The sequence below is a fragment of the Pan troglodytes genome, chromosome 10 (genome assembly GCF_028858775.2).
Source record: "Pan troglodytes isolate AG18354 chromosome 10, NHGRI_mPanTro3-v2.0_pri, whole genome shotgun sequence".
Classification (NCBI taxonomy): Eukaryota; Metazoa; Chordata; class Mammalia; order Primates; family Hominidae; genus Pan; species Pan troglodytes.
In genome coordinates, this window is record NC_072408.2 from 55,506,504 (window position 1) to 55,527,330 (window position 20,827).

The following is a 20,827-nucleotide window of genomic DNA, read 5'->3' on the forward strand; positions in this document are numbered from 1 at the left end:
AGCTGTGGAATTCTATAATTCTGAAAAAAAAAAAAGGTTTCTATCTGAATGATGTAGGATCTGCAGCATCACAAATTTAGGGAAAAGATGAATATAAGCATTAGAATGAAGCAGATTAGAAAACAAGTAGCTAGTGGTATGAATAAAAAAATAAAAATATCACTTGAAGGACTGAACACTGTATTTACACTAATTATACAAAATTCAGGGTATCCACATTCAAAGATAGAGTTGAAAAACAACTCTATTATGTCTAGGAAAGACACAGAGAGTTTCTGTGACAAAGAGAGTTTCTGTGTCTTTCCTAGATATGAGGACTTTGACAGTATGTCATGTTTTTTCATTAGTACTTTTAATGGAGTTTTCTTTTGGATTGAGTGAAGTTCTGTAAGATGCACTGTTTGCAACAGCAACAAAGAGAATTCACATACCAACAAAGGACTTTATTAGTGCAAATTCATTTGAATATTTACAAGCATATATGATAGTGCATTTCGATGCAATCTAAGAAGGAATATATTACATGGGAAACTGTCTTAATATTTTCATTATACCGTGCAGATTTCTAGAAAAATCAACAAGCAATAGTCCTGTCTTAAGCACAGAATTTAAAATAAAGTTTACCTCCATTACAGACAAGAAAACAAAAAATTATCGGCCTTATAAATTTTAGTATGAGTACTTAAATTAGGTACTTCACAAATTTATTTTCATTAATTAATGAACAAAAGTAACTGGTATTTATAAGAAATATAACATTGTGTTTTAAATAGTTCTTTAAAATACACATTTACTGGTAAGTATTTTTACATATATTTAAATTAAAAATAACATTCCTTCATATACACGAGCTATTTCAAAAAATGTGAGTACCCTTTCCATGTGAACATTTTTAAAATAAATATTTACAAGAGGAGAGAATAGTTTTCCTATCCAAAGACAATTCCTATTTCTCTCTTATTCAACAGATGTTCCTCTCATTTTTTCAGCTAATTCTTTTCTCACTTCAATGTGTTTTTCTAAATTTTGCACTTCATGTGGAAGATTGATGTCCCAAACGGTCAAGCAAGATTGTATCTCTAGAAAAAGAAAAAAATGAAATCATGTTTCAAAGATCCATCATAAAACATTCTTATTGTATTGCAGTTTGGCTCATGTATTTTTAGCTGACTTAGATAAATGTAAATATAAACACAACTATAACTAATGTACTGAATTATTATTTATAAACAACTATACTTGGAAAAGTTTTATAATACATTATAGAAACTATTAAATTTCAAATAGAGTATGGACATTTAATAAATTAACATTTCATATTCTAAAAGAAATAAAAGCTTTTTCAAACACTGTTCAAAATTAGACATTATGCAGATATAGATAAGTTGTAAAAAATATTCACATTTCGTTTAAGGTTGAGCTAGTATTGACACCTCTACTTCAGCTGAAAATATAAATATTTAACACTTCATATCACTTGTAATTTTGAAAATTTATGTCTAAGTTCTTTACATATAAACTACCAATTAAAATTCCTGATTATACCATATGTAATATTTTCTACAAATTTATGAAACACATAATATGTTACCATCATTCACATCATTGCCCTGTTTGGAAAACAGTATCCTTCTAAATGTTACCTTTCTGCTCTTGTGTACCTTCAGTACTTTTCCGGTTGTAGCCCAATACCAGCATGACATTTTTAAGGCTTCCTTTACAAAAACAAAATATGTAAGTTTTCTGTTAAAACTATATATTAAACTGGCCTGAAAAAAAAGTAAAGTTGTTCATAGTTTAAGACACAAATACCTTGGAACTGAATTCACAATTCTATTTTCTAGGTGACCCTTCAATTATATTGAATAAAGACCAGCATTTTTTTAAAAAATAACAAAATCTGTGATCCACTCCTTGCTGCAATTCTTAATTATGTGAGTCTGAGAAAACAGCTTAACCTTTCTATAAAATAGGCTCAGTATTTATACATTACCCTTCCCAAATTTACAATGTTAAAAGAGGTAATGTGTGTGAAAAGTTCTTTGGATATGGTAAGGTACAAATATGAGTATTTAGTACAAATATGAGTATTTAGATGGACACTTAGATGGATGGATATACTGATACTATGTCAAAATATCATATTTTCTTTTCAAATCATTCACTAATTTATTCAACAAATTTGCATCAAAAGTCTTCTATGCAGGCCCTAGGCTAGATCCTGGGAATAAAGGGGTAAACAAAAACACACTAACCCAACCGTCTTGGAGTTTATATTCTAGTGAAGAGACTAGCATTAATGAAAAAAAAATATGACCATGATCAAAACTATGCAAGAAAGCTGTTATGGGAACCCAAAGCGGGAACTTTGACCTAATCAGTGTTGGCTTCTCAGAGATTTTGACACAGGAGCTAACATTTCAAAGCATATGAGTTAAATAAGCATGAAAAAAAGCTATGTTAACTAAGCAAAGAAATAAACAGCATGTGCAAATCCCTGAGGCAAAATATAGCATAGTAATTGAGAAGAACTGGATGTTCATCTAGACAAGCAAGATCTGGTAGGAATGTGGTAGATGATGGAGGCAGGAGAGGTACAGTGAAGCCAGCTCATGCAGCACCTTGTAGGCTATCCTCAAATTGATCTTTATTTTAAAATCAAACTATAACCCATTGAAATTCCACTATAACTTCAGTTATAAGCAAGCTATTTGGGTCCCAAAGTACATACAATTCAACTAGAGAATGCAACCACTTTGGTAGAATAAGACTACGGAGACAACCTATTGAGTGACCTACTGCTCTGCTTGTGTGGACATGTATCTTAATAGTTCACAGTCATTAAGAGCATCTAATTGTAACTCCTTCTGTGCAACTCTAAAGTCTATAAATGAAAAATAGGTGAAGGTGCTAGAAAAACACATGTTCCTCTTTCACATATACTTGCAATGAATCTATTTTCTTCACCATGTTCAAAACATTCATTATTTGCTAACGTTACATAAATTCTAGTTTTTTTCAGAATTAAACCCCATAGTGTCGTTTTTGTAAACTTTTGTATATATGCTATTATTATTTTCTAAAACAAATTATTATCAAAGGAAGACACAAATATATTTATGCAGAAAATATATTTTATGTGCTATCACAATTTCATCATACTTAAATATAAAAATAGAAGCAAAAAAGACAAAGTTTGAGTAAAATATGATTTGTCAATATTTGTAGGTTGTGCGGTTCAGCATGTATTGCTGCAAGAAAAAAGATTTGTTATAGAATGAAAAACCAAATGAGATTCTTTAACAAGCTGGGAGGCTAGACTATGATTAAAACAAACATTTTCTTTATTTTCTTTGCTCAAAAAGTAAAATATATTCAATACCATGTATTTCCCATTTTTGCCTTAGGTAAAAAGGAAAAAAGCAAGTAAGACCCAAACTGAGTGTTCAGCTGCAGTAATCTGCTTCTCTTGTGGGACTGAGAGCATTTACTCCCTCCACTTCTGTAATGACCCTATTCACAATTTACACCAGTCTTATGTTTCACTGTGTGACCCTCCAAGACCATCCAAATGACACTGGAAAGTTCAGAGAAAATGTAAACGTAAAATAAAGGCATATTTTATAAGACTTAGCGAATATGAAAAATATCTAAAGGAAAGAAACTTGCCTAGCTGTGCTGTCATCATGACTCTGACCGAATTACAAAAGTTGTAAATTACACGTATAAGTCGACGAGTTGAAAGATCCAGGAGTAAAATATGGCCTCCTCCAGTTCCTACCCAAAGAGCAGTGTTCTTCTGAAGGCAGAGGGTTTTCACTCTCCCAGAATAAGACATTTTGTGTTTTGATTCCTTGTTTTCTTTTACCGTTACCTCCCTAGAACCATAAAGTATACATTAATAATTTTACCACCAATTAAGAGATAAATGCTATTTACATATGATAACATAAACAACATTTTAAATTATTAAAACATGACACCACCACCATTATGCATCATTAAAATTATACAAAGCAAATTTTGCTAAATACAGAATGCCAAAGAGCCACACTTCTTTACTTGAAGCATAAATTATCAAAGATAACAATAGCCCTTCATTTTCAGGGCTATTCAAGAAATAAAATAATCCTAATCATTTTGGTACTTCAGGAAGTAAGGAACCCTTTATCAAGGAGACCTGTTGGCCCTTTTGAACATAAACTGTGAGCCTTTCTCACAATCCATAGAAAAACTGTCAGATGAATCTAAGAAAGGAAACTTTGAAGTATCCTTTTACAGATATAGTGTGTAATCTAAAATGTTCTCAAGAGTATCATAGATCTATATGGTAAAATCAAAACAAAATAAAAATATAAAGTGGCTAGCAAATAAGCTTGAAAATGGTCCTGTTTCTCAGCACCAGCACAGAAAGAATGTGCTTGCTATGGATTTGTCACTCACAGGCTGCATCAGACTAAGCACTATGCTCTCATTCTGGGGTCTTGATCCCCACTCCTTAGTTAGCGCCTCGGTCAGTCCATTGCATTTCCCCCCATATTCGTCTATTATTTTGTGACTCTTTTTCTTTAGAGCAGATAATCCTGGGGCCCATAATTTAATTATAAATAGTATATTTGACACTGTGACAGAACTACGTCAAAGCTAGCAGAGACTCCAGTATGCTCATTTTCAATAATGTAGTGTTTTCATTCGAGAACATTCTTTGTAATACCATGAGAAAACTATGCACATTATGTGCCTAGTCTTTTATTTTCTGAAGACAAAATTTTCTTGATCTGAAAAGATGGTGCTGAGAAGCATTACAAATTTTTTTCTGCATTTTAAAAAAATTCTCTATTCAGAGGCAGAAAGGAAGAAAAATCCTTCCTCTGTGACACATGAAGTGCAAAGATAATTCTTTTGGGAATAAAATTAAAAACCACAGAATTTACCTTAAAAGGTGCACGCAGTCTATTAGTTCACAGAGTTTTTCAGTTTTCTTATCCCACACTTCCACAACAGGGCTATTTTGCTTAGCAATATAGAGAGCAGTGTCTACCACCACTGTTATGATGTTGGAATCACTGAAAGCTGCATAAGAAAACCTACAGAGAAAAAAAAAATAGAAAGCCATCACTATTTGTTTTCTTCTTAAAATTTCTACGTGTAATACAACCTTATATTAGTTCTTAATGCATGTAAAAACACTATTTTGAAAACTAAACAAGCTAGACTATTGCAATTATTTCATATTCTTCCCTAACCATTCTGAATTGAATATATAACATGCTTTGGTACTTTACTTACTTTTGGTTACTTTATATTAATTTCTTGTGATAATAAAATAAAGATTATGTCCAAAGTTTACTTTGGTCTTACTTTTAGTTTCAATTCTATGTGGCTCTTTGTAGAATTTTGTACTATATCTAAATTTCTGAAGGAAATATTATAATATCTGTAACTTTTGAATGTTCTTGCAAAACTTTGTTTCATGAATGCTCAGAAAACTAAGTGTTAGCCTTTTATACCTAGAGTTATAAAATATAAAATGCTGAAATAAAATTTAGATGCAGTGTCTTCAAATTTTAAAGCAAGGGATATCTTTGCAGTTAAGCCAGTCAAATTATAGGAAACAAAAATCCACATCATCCAAACATAAACAGAAAGTAAAATATTTGCCATTTTCCCCTTTTAAACATAAAGAAAAATTACGAACACCTTAAAATATTTCCCTTTCAACCTAAGACATCTGGCATTGTACATATTTCACAAACAGATTGGCTACCTTGGGCCACATCAGCATGGCAAACTCCTACTTGGCCTTTGAGGATGAACTTAAATGTCGGCTCCTCTGGATTTCTTCCCTGACCTATCAAAATAGACCAACCAGTCCCTTTTCCTCACTGGTGTCACTGTCATATTATAGACCTTATTAAATATAAAATTGTCTTTATTAGTGCATCCCTCACACTAGATTATGAGTGTAATTTCATAAGGATGAGGACAATGTATTTTCTACATACCCCTCGTCCAGTAAACAGTTGCACAGATAAGCACCTCTGATATAACCAAGCAGTCTGTTAAGTGGGGGAATAGAAGAAGGCACTACAGTATGAATGAACAACGAGGAATATGTAAAAATAGTCAAGATTGCATTTAAATCAGAGAGATAACATGAAAATACCATAAAGATTTAACAATCATTAGTATATCCTAGAGTAGGAAGATTTTTTTTCCTCCCCCTTTTCTTTCTATTCTGGAAAAAGAGATAAAAATATGATGTGTTGTCAGAGAGCCACTACGCTTTAGGTAATTCCTTCCTGGATGTTTGCTGTATTTAACAGAAAATAGTTCCAATTAGGACAAAGTTTTGCATGGAATTTCTGTATTTTATAAAATACTTTTGTGTGTTATCTTGCTTGATCCTTAATAAAAAAACATAAAATATGATAAATCTCAATGTTTTTAATAGTAGAAAGAAACATGTACAAATGCTAAATAATTTGCTCAAGGTCCTATGACTAACATCATGCTTGCCAACCTAGGACTAAAAACATGTTGCAGACCTAGAACTCTAAAAGTCCTGTGGAGTCTTCCGGCTTCAAAGGCAGTCATCTTTCATTACCCAATATGCCTCTCAGTCGGTGTGTACTGATGATGATGAGGGTAATGATGATGAAGCAACTCCTGATTAGTGATGTGATGTCTGTTTTGTGGGGTAGAGACCAAGGCCACAGGAGATACTTGTTCAGAAGAGAGCAAATATTTATATTTAAGTGTTTATGCATCTAGGTCCCAATCTCTTTTGGGAGATGAGCATCTTTGAGAGCTTGATCTTTATGGATGCTCTCTAGTAAAGCATCTATGTTCCAAATCTTATATGGAACTTTAAAGGGTTAATTGATATCCGTAATCCCATAAGATGTGCTATGAAATAAAAAAATAAACTGGAGGCCCTTTCTTTTTAAAGGTTTTCAGGCTTGTATAATTGGGTTAAAAGTGGAAATTACAGGAAGGGGAGCAAGGATGAAAAACTACCTATCGAGTACTATGCCCACTTTCTGGGTTGTGAGTTCAGTCGTATTCCAAACCTCAGCATCATGCACTATACTTTTGTAACAAACCTGCACATGTATCCCTGGAATCTAAAATTAAATTTGAAAAATAAAAATAATAAAAGACATTTTTACATTCATTTTTTAAAATGTGGGTATTACAGAATGAGAATGAGTTGATCCAAATGTTAACCACATACTAGTAAATAAATATGTAAAGACAGAAATAAAAATCCTCATTCATGGGAACTTATAATACACTGCACTCCACAGTATATCTTAACCTCAAATATACTTTAGAATCACTTGAGAACCTGAAAAAAAAAAAAAAAATCTGATCCCCATCCCAGGCTTAACTGGTCTGATTTAATTGGTCTGAGGTAGGGCCCAGGTATCATATTATTTTCAGCTACCTAGTGGTTTCTAAATGCACAGCCAATGTTGAAAACCAGTAGATTTAGTGGTATTGAGAAACTACTTTAACAAATACAATTATAGCTACTGTGAAGGAAAACATTAGATGCAATGGAAGCACAAAGTCACCTAACCTGCCACTCAGAGCAAGTGGCGTTTGGACTGAAATAGGCAGGGGGCATAATAGTCATCCAGGTAAGGAGAAGACCACATTCAAAGGCTGGGGGTGAAAGGTAATAACAGGTTGTCTTAGAGATCTGAGTCAATTTCAGTTTGGGTAAAGCACAGATGGCAAAAAGCTTGCAAAATATGAATCTAGACAGGTAAGCAAGCACTGAATTATGAAGGGCCCAGTAGGCTGTCTTAAGGAATTTGGACTTCATATAAAGGACAATGGGATGCCACTGAAGGGTTTTAAGCAGGAGAATTGCATCAGATTGTTGTACATTTTAGAAAGGTCCCTCTGTCTGCAATGCTGAAAATAGGTTGAAGAGAGTATAATCAGAGGGTGAGAACTGGATGCTCTTGTTAATGTGGCCACAGATGATGGATGGCAGTCTGGCCCATGGTACCAGCACTGAGAACAGTGAGAAGTACAAAGATTCAAATGACAATTAGGAGGGTCAAGTGGATAAAGGGAACAAAAAACAAAGGAGTCAAAGATTACTCCCAAGTGCCAATCTTGGGAAATTTGATGGATAATGGGAAACCAGGATATTCCCTAAGGTAGGGATTTGTGACTCAAAGCTAATAATAATAATAATAGCTAATGTTTATTGACAGCTTACCAGGTGCTGGTCATTATGGTAATTAAGATCCATATATTAACATTCTTATTTACTCCTCCAAATATCTCTTTGAGATAGAGAATATTACAATCCTCAGGTAAGAGATGACTGAAGATGTGAAAGGTTATTGCCCAAGTTCACAAAACCAATAGATGGCAAAGCAATATCTGAACTATGATTTATGCTCTTATCCACAATCCTATACTGCTTATCACCGAGGAATGTGATAAATGAGAACCAACTGCAAAGATTTGATTAAAATACCACTGAAAAAAGCAAACTTGAAAGAGGTTTATATTAATATTTTATTTTATTCTTGTTTGAAACTGGTACCACTAACTTGGCTGTGAGTAGACATCTGTATAATTATCAAATCTAGAAACAACTTGAGACAAGCAAGAATACTTGCTGTCTATCTTTCCTACAATCAATACTTAATGGAAGTTACCCAAATTGCATATGTTTAGTCCATGAATTTGGTGAAATACAAAGTTGATTGTCTTCCAATTTCATGTCTAATTTGAAACACAGATAATAAAAATTGTTTAAAAATTTAGATTGATAAATACTACTAAGATTACAATGAGTTTACATATTTTATCCCTAAAAGTGATTAGGTTGAGTGACTTTTTAAAAATACCCTTCTGCTTTCTGGAATTTTCAAAATTTTTTATAATGAAAGTTTAATTTTATGATAGAAAATAAATTATGCATTTTAAAAGATCTTCCTTATGAATTATCAACAGTATTATTAATGATTATAAGGAATAAACATAAGTATAATGATAAATTACTTGTACAGATAAAAAACAACTTACAGTTGGCTTGTTCTTGTCTCAATGAGTTTCTGAATGGTGAAATCATTAGAAAAGGAGAAAATCTTTGTGCCACATCCTCCCCACATTACATTTCTTTCCGTTGAATTTGTGGATTCACTCAAACACATCAGTGGAGTACTGACATTTCCTATATTTAGTATCTTCAAAGGAGCAGCTCCTTTAAGCTTTGCCAAAAAAAAAGAAAACACACTCAGCAAACTGAGTATCCACAGAACAAAACTCTATAAAATCTGTGCTTTCAAAAAACTACTTTCCATCTTAAATGATTAGAGATATTAAAATTAAAACTCAAAAACCTAAAGATTCCATTAAAAAAAACTCTTAGTTCTGATAAATGAGTACAGTAAAGGATTCAAAATCAACATACAGAAATCAGTAGCATATCTATAAAACAACAACAAAGTAGCTGAAAAATCAAGAAAGCAATCCCATTTAAAGCAGCTACAAAAAATTAATAAAATACCTAGGAGTAAATTTAACAAAGATGATGAACAATCTCTATAAGGAAACCTGAAAAACATGAAAGAAATTGAAGAGGACACAAACAAATGGAAAGATATTCATGCTCACAGACTGGAAGAATTAATATTGTTAAAATGACCATACTACCAAAGCAATCTACAGATTCAATGAAATTCCCATGAAAGCTCCAGTGATATTTCTCACAGAAATAGAAACAAAATTTCTAAAACTTGAATGGAACCAAAAAAGAGCCAAAATAGCCAAAACAATCCTGAGCAAAAAGAACAAAGCTGGAGGCATCACACTACCTGACTTGAAAATATATTACAAGGCTAGAGTAACCAAAACAGCACAGTACTGGCAAAAACACAGATACGTAGACCAATGTAGAGGACCCAGAAATAAACCCACATATTTAAAGCCAACTAATTTTCAACAAAGGCACCAAAAGCATACATGGGAGAAAGAATACCACCTTCAATAAATTGTGCTGGAAAAGCTGGATATCAGTATGCAGAAGGATGAAACTAGGCCCAACTCTCTCACCATTTACAAAAATCAACTCAGGATGGATTAAAGACTTAAATGTAAGACCAGAAGCTATGAAACTATTAAAAGGAAACAGGGGAAACATTTCAGAACATTGGTCTAGACAAAGAGTTTATGGTTAAGATCCCAAAAGCATAGGCAACAAAAACAAAATTAGACAAATGGGACTATAATAAACTAAAAAGCTTCTGCACAGTAAAGGAAACTATCAACAATATAGAGAGGATCCATTAAATGGGAGGAAATATTTGCAAACTATTCATCCAGAATACACAAGAAACTCGGAAAAGCAATTCAACAGGAAAAAAAAATTAAGAACTCCATTTAAAAGTAGGCAAAGGGCCGGGTACAGTGGCTCATGCCTGTAATCCCAGCACTTTGAGAAGATGAGGCAGGAGGATTGCTTGAGTCCAGGAGTTTGAGATCAGTCTGGACAACATAGTGGGGCCGCATCTCTACAAAAAATAAATAGCCAGGTATGGTAGCACACGCCTGTAGTCCCAGCTACTCATGAAGCTGATGTTGGAGGATCACTGGAGTGCAGAAGGTCAAGGCTGCAATGAGCTATGATCATGCCACTGTGAGCCAGCCTGGGTAAGAGAGCAAGACCCTGTCTTAAAACAAAACAAAAAGTTGGCAAAGGATCTAAATAGACATTTGCAAAAGAAGACATAGTAACGGCCAATGGATATATGAAAAAAAATGCTCCACATTAACTAATCATCAGTAAAAATGCAAATGAAAACCACAATGAAATCTTCTTCACCCAATTAGAATGGCTATTATAAAAAAGACAAAAAATAACATGCTGGCAAGGATGCGGAAAAAAACGAATGCCCATGTGCTATTGGTGGGTATGTAAATTGCTATAGCCACTACGGAAAACAGAATGGTGATTTCTCAAAAAAATTAAAAATAGAACTACCATACAATCCAACAATGTCACTACTGATACTAATCTAAAGGAAAGGGAATCAGTATATCAAAGGGATTCCTATATCCCCATGTTTATCACAGCACTATTCACAATAGCTAAAAAAAATGGAATCAACCTAAGCGCCCATGAATGAATGAATGCATAAAGAAAATGTGTGTATTTACATAACAGAATACTATTTGACCATAAAAAGGAATGAAATCATGTCATATAAAGCAACATGGATGGAACTGGAGGTCATTATGTTAAGTGAAATAAGCCAAGCACAGAAAGACAAATATCACATGTACTCACTCATATGTGGGAGCTAAAAAAGTTGATCTCATGGAGGTAGAGAGTAGAATGATAGTTACCAGAGGCTTGGGAGGATATGGGTGTGTGGGAGAAGGGAAGGATGAAGGGAGGCTGGTTAACGGGTACAAACATACAGTTAGATAGGAGGAATAAGTTCTAATGTTCAATAGTACAATAAAGTGACTACAGTTAAAAACATTTCAAAATAACTAGGAGACTTGAAATGTTCTCAACACAGAGAAATAAATGCTCATGGTGATGGATATCCTAAATACCCTGACTTGATCATTACACATTCTATGCATGTAACAACATATCATATGTACCCCATAAATATGTGCAAATATTATACACAAAAAAATTTAGGTCATATTCAAAATATTATTGTTACATTCAATCTATTCTTTTTCCCATGTAAAAATTACATAAGAAATAACCTAAGGGTTATACTCTACTTCCCTGTCTCTCATCAGATAATAAGCTTTTTGGCAATAGGAGAATGAACGGGTAGGAAGTTGAGTGAATAGATGGAACCAAAGATGAATAGATGGATAGAGAAATGAATGCTTTAATGACTAAATAGGAATCTGAAGAAAAGAAAATTAAATGATTTCTTCAATGCTTAAGAAAAAGTTAATGGCAAGCCATATTTAAAACTTAAGTATATTTTTGTTTTTTTCCACAATATATTTATAAGGAATTATCTGCCTCAGCTATGTACAAATTGAATTATTTCCATTCCCAATATTATCAATCAGATGTCATTTATCATTTTATTCTTAGTTCATTCATATAAAATATACAGTCAATCAGCAAGTATTTTCAGAGGATCTACTGTGTTCAAGACTTTATGAAGCAATACAAATACAGCATAATGTATGATTCTTGCTCTCAGGGAGTTTATAATCCCATAAGAGGAGTGTGAGATATATATAGAACAAAAGACTTAAAATAAATTTAGATGTAGAATGCATTCAACATTTACCTTAACAGTCTTATCTTCAAAAATTGCTAACTTGCCATCAGCGGTTCCAACCAAAAGAAAATTTTTTTGTTTGCTAAAAGGAAAAATGTTGAAATTGTTACAAAAAGAACATGTATGTTGACTAAAATGGCCTTAATGTTCTCCTCCACTTTATTAAACTTTAGATAGACTTCTCAACTATAAACTCCTAACCTCCCTTTTCTTAGAGTATTTACTTTAGAAGACTTGGAATTATAAATTCTTTCTCTGCCCCTTTTCCCAGACTCTTCCCAGTTTTATACCCCAAGAATGTCTTTTCCAAGGACCTGGGAGCCATTCCTTTGAAATGTAATTATCAAGACAGAGGCCTGGCGTGGTGGCTCACACTTGTAATCCCAGCACTTTGGGAGGCTGCGGTGGGCAGATCACCTGAGGTCAGGAGATTGAGATCAGTCTGGCTAACATGGTGAAATCCCGTTTCTACTAAAAATGTAAAAAATTAGCGTGGTTTGGTGGTGCACGCCTGTAATCCCAGCTACTCAGGAGGCTGAGGCTAGAGAATCGCTTGAACTTAGGAGGTGGAAGTTGCAGTGAGCCAAGATCATGCCATTGCACTCCAGCTTGGGCAACAAGAGCAAAACTCCTTCAAAAAAAAAAAAAAAGAAGAAGGAAGGGAGGGAGGGAGGGAGGGAGGGAGGGAGGGAGGGAGGGAGGGAAGGAAGAAATTCCCCAGTGTCTGTGGGAGAGTAGGAGCCTACCTTCAAGAAGGGACAATTAGCAAACACAGATGGCCTAATCACATTGACAACTGCTCCCACTTCCTTCCAACAAGGTGCTCCAGTACATTTCCATTAGCTCACCCCTGCGCTTAAAACTCTCCCACCTTTTGTTTCAGTGGAGTTTAGTTCAGTCTGATCTCTCTCCCCTGCTGTGATAGGCTTGAATAAAGTCGTCCTTGCCCAATTCCATCCATTGAAATTTTTCTTTGACCATATTCAAATAATTTCAACTCCGAAACTGCCAGTGGAGTTGATATTTCAGGTACAAAAAACAGGCTTCACATTTTTCTAGTACTTTTTTTCCAATACTAACTTAAACCAGAGAAATATATGGGGTATAATCTTAATGCCTCCTGGAAATCATCCTGCCCCAAATATTACAGACACCAACCTACAACTCACATCTGAAATTTTGCTATGTAGATATATTTCTTTGGGACAAGAACCATGCAATTGATAAGAGCTAAGTCATTTTCACCTATTAAGAATTTATTAATTCATTTATTTAATTTTTTTCTTAATTTGGTAGTTAGATAACTGGTATGTTTAAGCCTGGCACACAATGGGTTTCATATATATATATATATATATTTTTTTTTTTTTCAAAGAATGAATGAATGAGAATTTATCCTTGAAGAGGCCCTACAAAGATTCATTGATCTGAGGAGAAGTAAAGAGATAGAGCCACAATTGAGGTAATACCAGGAGCAGGGCTGGTAGGCCTGAATAAATGGTTGACTTATTTTATAAATGTCTCAGCTAGATCTGTATTCAGAAAAACAACAAATATCTCTGTGACCTTCCACAATTCCCTTTAATATATGCAAATCAATGAAAATAGGTTAAAAATGAACAATCTTTGCTGATGCAATAACAATTATGCACACAATTCAGTCATTTAAAATATCTGTAATTTCCCCCATTGATCAAATTCACTACCATACCTTTGCTTGGAAAAGGAATTGCAATACAAACAAGTGACAGAATCAGTCATCTTTTCTAGGGTATGTCTCTTTTTCCCATCTTCGGTATTGATGACCAGGAGAGTACCAGACTGTGTCCCAGACACAATCCAGCTTTCCTTTTCAACAGGAAGATGCACCAAGGCTAAGCACAATATTCTACTATCAGCAACTTCCTGTTAAGAAAAGAAAATATACTTAGCAGGATTTGATTTAAGCTTAAGCAACTAGAACTTGTACAGAATAAAGGATTCTGTTATCAACATAACTCTTTTTGCTTTCTTGCATTACTTTTAAAAACAATGCCAATTTTATTTAATTTTCAGCAATAAATGAGTTAATTGGCAAACAAGTTTTGCCTATCAAGATGACATCTGAAACTAAAATTAAAAATTATTTTTCAGTGTGAATTCTCATTCCTTCAAACCATATAAGAAGATTGTTCCTCTCCCTTTCCCTCTCCCTCTCCCTCTCCGTCTCCCTCTCCCCATGGTCTCCCTCTCCCTCTCTTTCCACAGTCTCCCTCTGATGCCGAGCCAAAGCTGGACTGTACTGCTGCCATCTCGGCTCACTGCAACCTCCCTGCCTGATTCTCCTGCCTCAGTCTGCAGAGTGCCTGCCATTGCAGGCACGTGCCGCCACGCCTGACTGGTTTTCGTATTTTTTTGGTGGAGACGGGGTTTTGCTGTGTTGGCCGGGCTGGTCTCCAGCTCCTAACCGCGAGTGATCTGCCAGCCTCAGCCTCCCAAGGTGCCGGGATTGCAGACGGAGTCTCGTTCACTCAGTGCTCAAAGTTGCCCAGGCTGGAGTTCAGTGGCGTGATCTCTGCTACCTACAACCTCCACCTCCCAGCCGCCTGCCTTGGCCTCCCAAAGTGCCGAGATTGCAGCCTCTGCCTGGCCGCCACCCCGTCTGGGAAGTGAGGAGCGTCTCTGCCTGGCCGCCCATCGTCTGGGATGTGAGGAGCCCCTCTGCCTGGCTGCCCAGTCTGGGAAGTGAGGAGCGCCTCTTCCCGGCTGCCATCCCATCTAGGAAGTGAGGAGCGTCTCTGCCCAGCTGCCCATTGTCTGAGATGTGGGGATTGCCTCTGCCCTGCCGCCCCGTCTGGGATGTGAGGAGCGCCTATGCCCGGCCGCCACCCCGTCTGGGAGGTGAGGAGCGTCTCTGCCCGGCTGCCCTGTCTGAGAAGTGAGGAGCCCCTCCGCCCGGCAGCCGCCCCGTCTGAGAAGTGAGGAGCCCCTCCGCCCGGCAGCCGCCCCGTCTGAGAAGTGAGGAGCCCCTCCGCCCGGCAGCTGCCCCATCGGAGAAGTGAGGAGCCCCTCCACCCGGCAGCCACCCCGTCTGGGAAGTGAGGAGCGTCTCCGCTGGGCAGCCGCCCCAGAGGGAGGTGGGGGGCAGCCCCCGCCCGGCCAGCCGCCCCATCTGGGAGGGAGGTGGGGGGCACCTCCGCCCGGCCGCCGCCCCATCCGGGAGGTGGGGGGCACCTCTGCCCAGCCGCCCCTTCTGGGAAGTGAGGAGCCCCTCTGCCCGGCCGCCACCCCGTCTGGGAGGTGTACCCAGCAGCTCATTGAGAACGGGCCATGATGACGTTGGCGGTTTTGTCGAGTAGAAAAGGGGGAAATGTGGGGAAAAGATACACAAATCAGATTGTTGCTGTGTCTGTGTAGAAAGAAGTAGACATAGGAGACTCCATTTTGTTCTGTACTAAGAAAAATTCTTCTGCCTTGGGGTGCTGTTGATCTATGACCTTGCCCCCAACCCGGTGCTCTCTGAAACATGTGCTGTGTCCACTCAGGGTTAAATGGATTAAGGGCGGTGCAAGCTGTGCTTTGTTAAACAGATGCTTGAAGGCAGCATGCTCCTTAAGAGTCATCACCACTCCCTAATCTCAAGTACCCAGGGACACAAACACTACGGAAGGCTGCAGGTTCCTCTGCCTAGGAAAACCAGAGACCTTTGTTCACTTGTTTATCTGCTGACCTTCCCTCCACTATTGTCCTATGACCCTGCCAAATCCCCCTCTGTGAGAAACACCCAAGAATGATCAATAAAAAATAAAAAAAAAGAAGATTGTTTAACCTCAGAACTAATGTTGAGGCACAATATTTATCTTCAGGCAGCAGTCAAAATATTAGGTTGTCTTTGAAGTCTAGAAATTTATCTTATATTTGCCAACACAATGTATTGATCCACTTTTAGGAGCCATGTCCAGATCTCCTTTATCCATCAGGTACGCCATCCCCAGCTACCCTGAGTGTTGGCTACTATAGTTCAGAGATGTGCTATTTATCACAGAATACCCTCAGATGACAGGAGGCAGCTTGCCCAGAAATGCCTTGAAAGTTACACTACCCCCACCTCCCAGCAGACTGCAGCCAATGACTGAACAATATGTGAGAATGAAAGACTGGCTCCCTTGCCTGGCGGTGGGAAAATTCTGTGCTACTATTCATATTCCAGAGCTCCTTGTGGGCAGAGACTGAGGCTGGACCTCTTCAGAAACCACATTTCTGCTGAGCTTTTTCCTCTGCCCTTTCTGGCTTCCTCTACTTCCCTCTAAGATTCTCTTTCCTTAAATCACTTGTGCAAGATAACCCATCTCAGGCTCTGTTTCTGGGGACCCTGAGCTAAGATATATGCTGTGATTCTAAAGCAAAACACATTTGCTCTTGAATACTCTTGTTCTAACAGAAGGCTAATTGAATAATAATCCTACATTGGCTCTTATTTAATTTATTCCTAAGTAACTTTCCAACTGGTATATGCTTTAAATTATGAAAGATTTAAAGAGCATTTGGATTTACCTCAGAAGTGTATCCTTCAGTATTTAAGTCAAGAAATGAGAGCTGTCCTCTGTCGGTGTGCCCACAGCCCAGCCAAATGCTTGCATTCCTGCTGTTGTGATGTGTAGCAACCATGCATTCAACAGTTAAGTTTTTAGGTAATAAAATGCGTCTCGTCAGACAGACTAATTCAGCTGAATTCAAAATGTCAAAGACCTGAGAAAGTTTAAAGACAACAAAACAGTACTTATCGAGTTAACTCATTTCCCTTGAAAAATCAAATATAGACTGAAGTGTTATAGCTCTGTCAAGCAAAACCTAAAACTGTTAAACTGGAACCCAACTAGATCACCAAGATTAGTAATCTAAACTACAGATAAAATTACATGAAAAGACAAATATGTATTTTTAAACTGTGCTTGATACTCTTTGGTATGTGTAGTATTTTTTTTAACTTGAAAAGAAAATCTCAAGGGTCAATTAAACAGGATTTTAACAGAGTCAGGAGGTACTCTGCATGCAATTCTATATTGCAGAGCCACCGCCAGTGAGAGAAAAACCCTTGGGCCAACAATTTAGTTGAGCTTCTAGTAGTTGAAAGGAACAGGAATTTCAGTCTTTGGTAACAAAATTTAGAAGTCATCTCTAGATTCTGTTTTTGATCTGGAGAGACAGTGTGAAGGCATCATAAGAAAACAGAACCAGAAGTCAGGAAACTGGGATTACAGCTGTGACATGGCCGCCTGTCCGCCACTCAGGAGACACCAAGAAAGCCCATTACTCTGTCTGTGCCTCATTTCATAAAAGTGATGAGTTTTCCTGTCTTGCCTAGTATATGTTATATTTTAAACATAAAATAAGTATGTCTAAGCTTTTTAATATTGTCATATATATACATATTTGTTAAGTATTCTGTTAAGTATAGGTGACGTATAATTGAAAATGAAAAAACAAGAAAGGAAAACAAGCTATGAAAAATTTTTACTGTGGACATAAATATAAGTTCATGTGACTAACATTGATGGTAACCTAAATTAAAAAACAAGTAAACCAAGTAGAAAAAAAATTATGTAATATTTGATAAAGTCATTATAGTTGTACTTGACTATTTTGATCAGAATACTTAAAGTTAAAACTTTTCCAATTAATTATAATACAAAATCAAGAGCTCACAACATAAAGATAACCCACATTTATTAAAATGTGTATCAGTGTAAAACATCACAAGAGTTCTCTTTCAGATAATATGGTGGACAAGGTTACTTGGGCAAATCTTCCAACTAAAAACAATTTAAAATGCTAAATGATTTTTTTAAAAACAATGTATTAAAAACATTGAAGATCTGACACCATAAGGAATTATCAGGCTGAAATCACAGTGAGAGACAGAAACCAGAGAGGTCAGTTGACCCCTAAAGCCAGACTTGCCCTGAAGACATTTGTCTGCCAAGACAAAGTGAGATAAAATAAATGTATACTCTTGGATGCTTTGTGGGGCCCATGGGAGAGAAGTTGGAGTCTAGGGCCTTCCCAAGATAGACAGTCTTAGTAAAGGGACTGTACCTATAAAGCTGGGACCCCAAAGGACTGCATATTCAGCATAAACAAGAAGGAGAAATCAACCTGTCCACATTTCCACCTTCATTGGTATATAAGGAAAGTTGTTCTGGGACTGTGCAGGGAGTGGGGAGAGGGAGCAAAAGGTTGCTGAAAAATTGCTATTCACAGGCTTGTTGTCAGTACAATTCATAGACCAGATTTACATTAACTGGGCAGTTAAAAAGCAAATCTCAAGCCATGAACTGCATTTAAAGCAATTTGCAACAAGAAAATCCAGCAAAAGATATGCAAGACCTGTATGTAGCATTACAAAACTTTATTGAAAGACGCTTGAGAAGACCTAAGTAAACAGAGAGAATTCATGCCATTCCAGAATAGGAAGACTTGGCCAGGTGCAGTGGCTCACGCACTTTGGGAGGCCTAGGCGGGAGGATTGCTTGAGGCCAGGAGTTCAAGACCAGCCTGGGCAACAGAGTGAGACCCTTTCTCTCCAAAAAATTAAAGGAAAAGTTAACCAGGTCTGGTGGCACACAATTGGCTGATGGAGACTGAGGCGACAGGATCACTTGAGCCCAGGAGGTCAAAGTTGCATTGAGCTGTGATCCTGCCACTGCACTCCAGCCTGGGTGACAGAGTGAGACCCTGTCTCAAAATAAATAAATAAATAAGAAAAAGAATACAAAGACTTAATATTATAAGGATATCCTCTCCAGATTGTCAACATATTCAATCCAAGACCAATCCAAACGACAATGTGGTTTTTCATAAGATTTGACAGCATGATTCTAAATTTTATATAGAAAAGCTAAGCCTAAGACTGGTTAAAATATTCCTGGATGAGAAAAATAAATAGGGAGAGGAGATCATTATAAAGATACAGGAATTAAGACAGGGTAATACTGGAGGAAAAATAAATGAGTTGATCAGTGGAAGACAGTGTACATGTGGATATGCACATTATCTTTAATAAATTACAGAATGGACACATCAGATCAATGGGACAAAAGGGGAGAAGCCATTTAGTAAATCAACCTGAAAAAATTAGTTTTCCACATTAAAAAAAGGAATGGGATACAGATAAAAATGTCAATTCCAATGGATTAAAAAATTGTCAAAAGCAAACTTTTAAAATGTTTGAAGAAATTGCAGGTAAATATTTTTGTAGCTCTAAAAGAAAGATGGGCTCTACAACAGGACCAAATAGGAATAACCAGGAAAAGAAGGAAAAAGAAGAATTGTTAAATTTATATATATTAAAATTAAGAAATTCCATTCATTAACGGGCACCCTACAGGAAATTTAAAAAGCAAGCCATCAGCTCGAAAAAGAAATTGCAACATATAAAACCAACAAAGGATTAGTATGTTATATATAAAAATTTTTTTCTGATTTGATTTGTAGGCAAAAGAGTCAACAGAAAAATGGGCAAAATAATGGGCAGTCATTTCAAAGAAGAGAAGAGGAGACAGGCATATGGGAGCATGTGAGGTTTTGGCAATGTCCTTTTTTTGTGCCTGGGATGGTGAAAATTATAGGAGGTTTGCCTTATAACTATTTTTAATTCTGTCTCTGTGTGTTTATGTGTTTAAGTATATATATTTGAAGATTATATATATATGCATATATGCAAATGATGTTCTGTACAAAATATTAACAAAACTTTAAGAATACCTGGGCAGAAGTAGGCCTTTCTTGAGGATTTTCTTTCAAACACTGTTTAATTAATTTCTCAACCATAGGCCATGGGGCACAACCATATTCTTTAACTGGATCTAAAACATTAAAAAACATCATGCTAGCATACTAAATAAGTAAGAATGGTTATATTTCCTCTCAATGTTTATAAAAGGTCCAGACATTGCAAAGAAAAATATTATCTCCATAATCCTATATTTATGTAAATTTACTTATCACAAAATTAAAGCTAATTTTGTTAACTTGATCTCCACTAAGAGATGTGGAAAAGATTTTTTTTTATGGAATAAAAAGAGACCCAAATAACAATTTAATAAAATAACAGATTTTCATTCTGTACCTGCATTTCAAATAGACTTTGGAAACACTTTTACTCATATAATAATTAAGCTTCTACTTTTTATTTTAATACTCAAAGTAAGCAAGCATTTAATCCTTATGTCCTCACAGATGGTTTGTGCACATTTGTTTTTTATGAGAGGCGTAGCTTATTCTGGTTGATGCAGAACACAGAACTGAATTTTTTTTTTTTTAAGATGGAGTCTCACTTTGTTGCTTAGGCTGGAGTGCAGTGGCGCAATCTCGGCTCACTGCAACCTCCCAGATTCAAGCTATTCTCATGCCTCAGCCTCCTTGGTAGCTGGGACTACAGGCACATGCCACCATGCCCAGCTAATTTTTGTATTTTTAGTAGAGACAGGGTTTCACCATGTTGGCCAGGCTGGTCTCCAGCTCCTGGCCTCAAGTGATCTGCCCGCCTGGGC

General features: G+C 36.4%; 1 protein-coding gene across 3 annotated transcripts in view; it reads right to left on the bottom strand.

Moving 5' to 3' along the window:
• Nucleotides 1–422: 422 nt before the first annotated feature.
• LRRK2 (leucine rich repeat kinase 2) overlaps nucleotides 423–20,827 on the bottom strand; it is a 143,449-nt gene continuing 123,044 nt past the window's right edge. Inside the window, exons 43-51 of one of the 3 annotated variants that reach the window (XM_001168494.6) lie at nucleotides 20,040–20,140; nucleotides 16,830–17,024; nucleotides 14,008–14,201; nucleotides 12,306–12,378; nucleotides 9,058–9,242; nucleotides 4,935–5,087; nucleotides 3,670–3,878; nucleotides 1,644–1,715; nucleotides 423–1,079 (exon numbers count right to left, since the gene is read on the bottom strand). In XM_001168494.6, coding sequence (XP_001168494.1) covers nucleotides 958–1,079; nucleotides 1,644–1,715; nucleotides 3,670–3,878; nucleotides 4,935–5,087; nucleotides 9,058–9,242; nucleotides 12,306–12,378; nucleotides 14,008–14,201; nucleotides 16,830–17,024; nucleotides 20,040–20,140 — 1,304 coding nt within the window. In that variant the 3' untranslated portion in view covers nucleotides 423–957. Of the gene's footprint in view, nucleotides 1,080–1,643; nucleotides 1,716–3,665; nucleotides 3,879–4,934; nucleotides 5,088–9,057; nucleotides 9,243–12,305; nucleotides 12,379–14,007; nucleotides 14,202–16,829; nucleotides 17,025–20,039; nucleotides 20,141–20,827 lie in introns of those variants that run through there. The other 2 variants (XM_063785773.1, XR_010148048.1) reach the window with 2 other exon arrangements.